General features: G+C 32.7%; 1 protein-coding gene across 1 annotated transcript; it reads left to right on the plus strand.

Annotated features, from left to right (window-relative positions):
• On the plus strand, positions 1 to 3,876 carry LOC111633529 (nicotinamide N-methyltransferase-like). Its single transcript, XM_023378112.1, has 3 exons — positions 1 to 198; positions 641 to 869; positions 3,501 to 3,876. Exons 1-3 carry the CDS (start codon positions 50 to 52, stop codon positions 3,504 to 3,506), a joined length of 384 nt encoding a protein of 127 aa, XP_023233880.1. The 5' UTR covers positions 1 to 49; the 3' UTR covers positions 3,507 to 3,876.
• Positions 3,877 to 6,006: the final 2,130 nt, after the last annotated feature.

Consider the following 6,006-nt stretch of genomic DNA (forward strand, 5'->3'; position numbering starts at 1 on the left):
TCGAGGCAAGAGAATTCTTGACGTAGGATGTGGCCCGACTGTTCACAGAATGGCAGCACCGAGTAAATATTTTTCGGAAATTGTTTTGTCTGATTATTCCCAGTACAACCGTGAAGCTGTTCAAGAATGGTTAAAAGACCAATCGTCGAAGGATTGGGATACTTTGATGCGAATGGAAGCATTACTTGAGGGATATGGGTATGTTTTACCAATTTAATTTATTACGAATAAAATTTCTTAAGTACAGTAAAACTTCTCTAACTCGAAGCTCCAAATGGCAGGTAAAATCAACGTTTAATTTTCTTAAAACTCGCATATAAATGCTGCTTTGTTGATTTTGCGGCATTGACAACGAATAAAAGAAAAACAGTTTCGACCTTTCTCTATGTACAACATTTTATCAAATTCGGGTATAAAAACAGTAGCATTATTTTTTTAAATTGTCATTATTTGTACGGCACACATATAAAAAAATCAATTAAATAATAATCATATTAGTGTTGAGTTGATGTTATACTTTTGTCGTGATGATAAAGTAATTTACACTATAACGTTGGCATACTTAATTTAATAACTTATATGTTTATTCCCAATACTTATTATAATTCACTTATTTAACTTGAATTATTTATTTGAACAGAAACGTCGAAGAAGGAATAAACGAAATTAAACTTCGATTGCGACAAAAAATAAAAGAAGTAATTCCTTGCGATATCTTGCAGAAAGACGTCATTTCCTCGGACGTCGGAAAGTTTGATGCGTTGTTTATCTCTTTATGCTTAGAAGCGGTTTGCACCACATTAGAGGATTTTAAAGCGGCTGTTAAAATATTTAACAATTACATTTTGCCAAATGGAGGATTAGTAATGGTAGTGATATTGAACGCTTTCTATTATAATCTACAATATAATAAAATTTTAGGTCTTTCGGTAAGTCAAGAGTTTGTAAATGAAACATTGAAGGAAGCAGGATTCATCAAAAAGCATTGTTATCTTATGGAAAACAATGAACAACATCCAGTTCGTAACTTTAGCGGATACTTAATATTATCTGCTATTAAATCAAATTAAGAGATTTAATAAAATGCTTACACTTAAAGCGCATTATAGGCCTATAACAAACTAATTCATTTTTAAATTTTAGAAGGGAATATGAATGTATTAATTTTAATATGAATGAGAAAATGTTCGACGCTACAGTATATCTAAGGAAAAGAATTTAAGCATAAATATTAGCAGTGCCGTAACTAGCCATTCCTGTGCCGTGTGCAAGAATTTGCATTTATGCCCCTTAATTAATTAGGTTTGGGAAAATAAAAAAACAAATACATGCATTTTGGGCCCCCTTTCAAGTGGGCCCTGTGCGGGTGCACCTGTTGCACCTGCCTAGTTACGGCATTGAATATTAGTATTAAGAGCAATAATGATATTATTGTTCTTAATGCAATACCTTATTTTTTGATTTTATAGTCTTATGATACGTTATATATGAAGTAATAATAATGTAATTATAATGAAAATTCAATACATGCTGTGTACTAAAATTATCACATATAAAAGAAGCATAAATGTTGATATTTTAACAATTCTATTATTTTTAGTTAATGTAAAATGGATGTTTTACGTAACCCGATGCTAGAATAAAGTGTGAATAATTTAAGAATCACGAAATAGTTTTATTCGAAACAAGACTTTTTCATGTTTCTTCCTTCACAACTGTAGTTAATTCTTCAGATTAATATTAGGATTGCCCGATTGAAAAGTGGACACGTGCCATATCTCATCGTGCAAAGTAGCTATCGATGGCCACCTTACAGGTGAGTAAGCTCAACTTAGGCGAAGCGCGGGCTGCATTAGGTATTGGCGTGAATAGATGTTATCTTCAGTAATTGACAGATTAATGCTAAGTTAATTACAATGGAAAGGTCCAGAATCGCTTCCATCGTAACTAACTTAGCATTAATCTGGGTTTTAGTGGCTGAAGGTAATAGGAGTGCCGATATCTATAAACGAATGAAACACATTTATAATGGACATTGTTTAGAATAAACGGAAGTGAATAATTGGTGCAACGGATACAGACAAAACCGCAAGTAAATTCGGGATAAGCAGAAACCAGGTTTGGCACACACCGTAATCTCCACTGCATCAATGTCGCGGTGGACGATACAATCGGAAGTAACAGACGAGCTACAACTCGCACATTCGCGAATTTGAGCAAAGCTTTCTTTGCTCATATTCGTAGGCAAACATTCATGTCGGACAGTAAAGTAAAAGATAGAATGGGAGAATTTTTCACTAGCATACACAAGAATTATACGCGAGGGTATTTACCTTTTATAATCTTCTGAGGTAACACCGGAATTGTCCAAGTCGAACGTATCACAGCGAATGTATTCGCAAATAATACCTTTGAGTCTTTTTTCACCATATTTATACCCCTTTGTTTTATGAGATCGGCTAATTAAAAATGCAATATAGTGATGTTACTTGTTATAAATAATTTTCATTTTTAAAGAAAAATTGCTTAACAGAGTAACAGCAACACATTGAAATGCAAACAATAACATCAATTACATTCTTGATCGAAATTTCTTATATGAAATAAACATTAATGAATAAATTTAAAAATAATTTGTGAAATTTACGTAATGAAATACAGTGGTACCTCAGGATACGAAATTAATCCGTTCCGAAACTGAGATCGTATCATGAAAATGTCGTAAGGTGAATCAACTTTTCCCAAAAGATTTCACGTAAAACCAAATAATTCGTTTTAACGCGAAAAACATACTTAAATTAAAGCCAAGTAATACATTAAAAAAATAACTGTAGTAAGGAAAACAAATGAAAAATGCAAACTAATGTAAAGTCGTATGGTGAGTTTTTGTTCGTATCGTGGAGCAAAAATATGTTCGAATTTCATGTCGTATCCTGAAAATTTCGTATGCTGGGGCGTTCGTATCCTGAGGTACCACTGTATNTATGAAATAAACATTAATGAATAAATTTAAAAATAATTTGTGAAATTTACGTAATGAAATACAGTGGTACCTCAGGATACGAAATTAATCCGTTCCGAAACTGAGATCGTATCATGAAAATGTCGTAAGGTGAATCAACTTTTCCCAAAAGATTTCACGTAAAACCAAATAATTCGTTTTAACGCGAAAAACATACTTAAATTAAAGCCAAGTAATACATTAAAAAAATAACTGTAGTAAGGAAAACAAATGAAAAATGCAAACTAATGTAAAGTCGTATGGTGAGTTTTTGTTCGTATCGTGGAGCAAAAATATGTTCGAATTTCATGTCGTATCCTGAAAATTTCGTATGCTGGGGCGTTCGTATCCTGAGGTACCACTGTAAATAAAATTGTTCTGCAAGAACAATTGCTAAATAATTAAATTGGTCGTCCACTGTAATCGACAACGTTATTAATTGATTAATTTAATATTAATTAATATTGATCTCCAATTTTTTTTATTTTTATTATTACAGTATTAAACTTGGAGATCAATATGATCTAAAAAAATCAACAGAATGCCCTTCGGATCTTAGAAACAGGGAAAAACTAACCGTTGTTCACCAGGTTGGCAGCAACAAGATATTATTTCAGAAGTTAGCAGTAATGCTCGAATGTAATGTAAGCAAACAATTCGACTATTGAAAAAATTATGCAGACACGCCAGCATCTGGTATATAAGTCAAGAAAACCTTTCCCATTACTAAAGCAAGAAGGAACTTTTACTATGGGCAAGGACAAATGAGATGGACGATACGTGGAAACATATCTACTGGACCCACTACTCGCATGATTTAAGAAGGGAAAAAAGACTATATTCCAAATGACAACCAGGTAGTGGTTCAGGTATAATTTGAGGTGATTTTAGTTGGTAAGGAAAGACTCCATTTTATTTTTTTACAAGGACTTACAAAAGCAAATGGTTATCAAGATATGTTGGTAAGCAATCTCTTATCTTTTGCAGAACGTGTTGCTGGAATCGACGGTTCTTTCAACATAACAATACCCCCATTTCCACAATAAACTCTATGTATGAATGGTTTTTAGCTAATGGGGTGTCTCTTAATAATTGTCGGCTCTATCCGGATATTATATCTTTGAGGGATTCTGGCTAGAGCTGTATATGAAAATGAGTATCAATATAATAGTATAGAGGAACTAAAACAAGCCATAATTTTTCACTGGGAAGAAATAAGCGCATTTGTCCTCCAAACTCATACAATCAAGGCTAGACTTCATTTACAAAGTAATTTTAGTCAAAGAGAGGCATCATTGAATATTCGGTTATCGTTAAATATACTTTATTAATGTGTCATTAATTCTTTCGATTAACTCCTTTATATGTTTGAAACAGTCAAATCGATTGTAATACCTTAAAATTATAGTTTATTTTTTCTCTCTCAATAAACGATTCTCATTTTTTATATGTGAATTTGTAGAAGTTGAAAGTTGAAGCAAGCCAAAACTGTTTACAAATTTTCAATATGAATGATTTAATACTGAAATATATTAGTGGCATTATATTTACGGAATGAACCTTACACCTTACAGCACACAAAGTGGCTTATGGAGAGTAGAATTTAATTACTTACACTTGTTTAATTCGGTCAAATTTTGAATTGAAACAAATGTTTTTGAATAGTTTAATTAGAAGTTCGAGTTTTTGTTCATTTCCCATTATGTCGAATTTTAATTTTAGAGTAGATTTAAATTACGAGGGTGATTCAAAAAGTAAGGTACAAATTTTATTTCACAGACAGATATGATGATACAGATTATTATAGCACTAGTACATATTATTTTTCAACATACTCACCATGCTTGTCCAAACATTTATTTCAACAATATACAAAGGCATCGATGCCAGCAGAGAAGAAATCTGCGTCAAGTCTCTTCAGCGACTCCGTGACGGCTTGCTGAACTTCTATATCAGTTTGGAATCGCCTACCACCCAGATTCTTCTTCAATAGCACGAAGAGATGGAAATCATAGGGTGCCAGGTTGGGGCTAATAAGAGGATGCTCCAGTACCTCCCACTTGAAGCACCGTAAGAATTCAGTTTGCACATCTACCCTACCTTTATCGAACTCGTTGCACCAAACCCACACCTATTTTTGTGGCACGACATTACCACTGTACACCTCAACAAGTTGACGATGAATTTCTACCGGTAAGTTGCCCTTCAGATCGAATCACACTACGCCCTTTTATGTTTGACCAGGTTTCCGTGAGCGCAGCCATTTTCAAAATGATAATGCAAGAACCTGACGCAACATTTCCATCATCTAACGCCTGTGCGATAAAGCTGTGGTCTTCCGCTGCTGCCTTAATGAGAAATTCTAACAAGAGGAACCCGTGAGAGCTCTTGTTACCTTACTTTTTGAATCACCCTCGTATGTTTCTATTCTTAGTGTTATCGTATCAAAAAATCTTAATTCCATAAAATATTACATGCCCTAAATAACTTACTTGTAAAAATCTTTTATAATACTTATACATTCAAAAGAGAATTTTTCAATAAAAGGAAAGATCTCTAAATAACAAATTTATTAAGATAATTATGATTTTATAAGCAAAATGAAATAATGCACTTATAAGTTAATTCACATAGTATTAATATATAAATACAATTACAGTAGAAACTCGATTATCCGGACTAATTGGGGACGAAGGTAGTCCGGATAAGGAAAAATTCGGATAATCGAAACAGATACTTTAATTTGTCTTTTAATGATAATACAATACGTTTTCTTTTCGATGACATATCGGTAATATCAAAAGTAAATACTATATTTAAATCGTGATCAAATTTTCAAGAAACAAACGTTCGTATCGAATTTGGACTACTACTGACCAACGCTAACAGACTACCTATTGTTTAAAAGGCCCTCTGGTAGCGCGAGAAAACAAATTTTATAAAATAAAAAGCAGTTGAAACTGCATTTTTCTGAATAAAAATTTGACAAACTATTTATCGTTTTA

The sequence above is a fragment of the Centruroides sculpturatus genome, unplaced genomic scaffold (genome assembly GCF_000671375.1).
Source record: "Centruroides sculpturatus isolate CEXI.00-Female unplaced genomic scaffold, Cexi_2.0 scaffold54, whole genome shotgun sequence".
NCBI classification, from domain to species: domain Eukaryota; kingdom Metazoa; phylum Arthropoda; class Arachnida; order Scorpiones; family Buthidae; genus Centruroides; species Centruroides sculpturatus.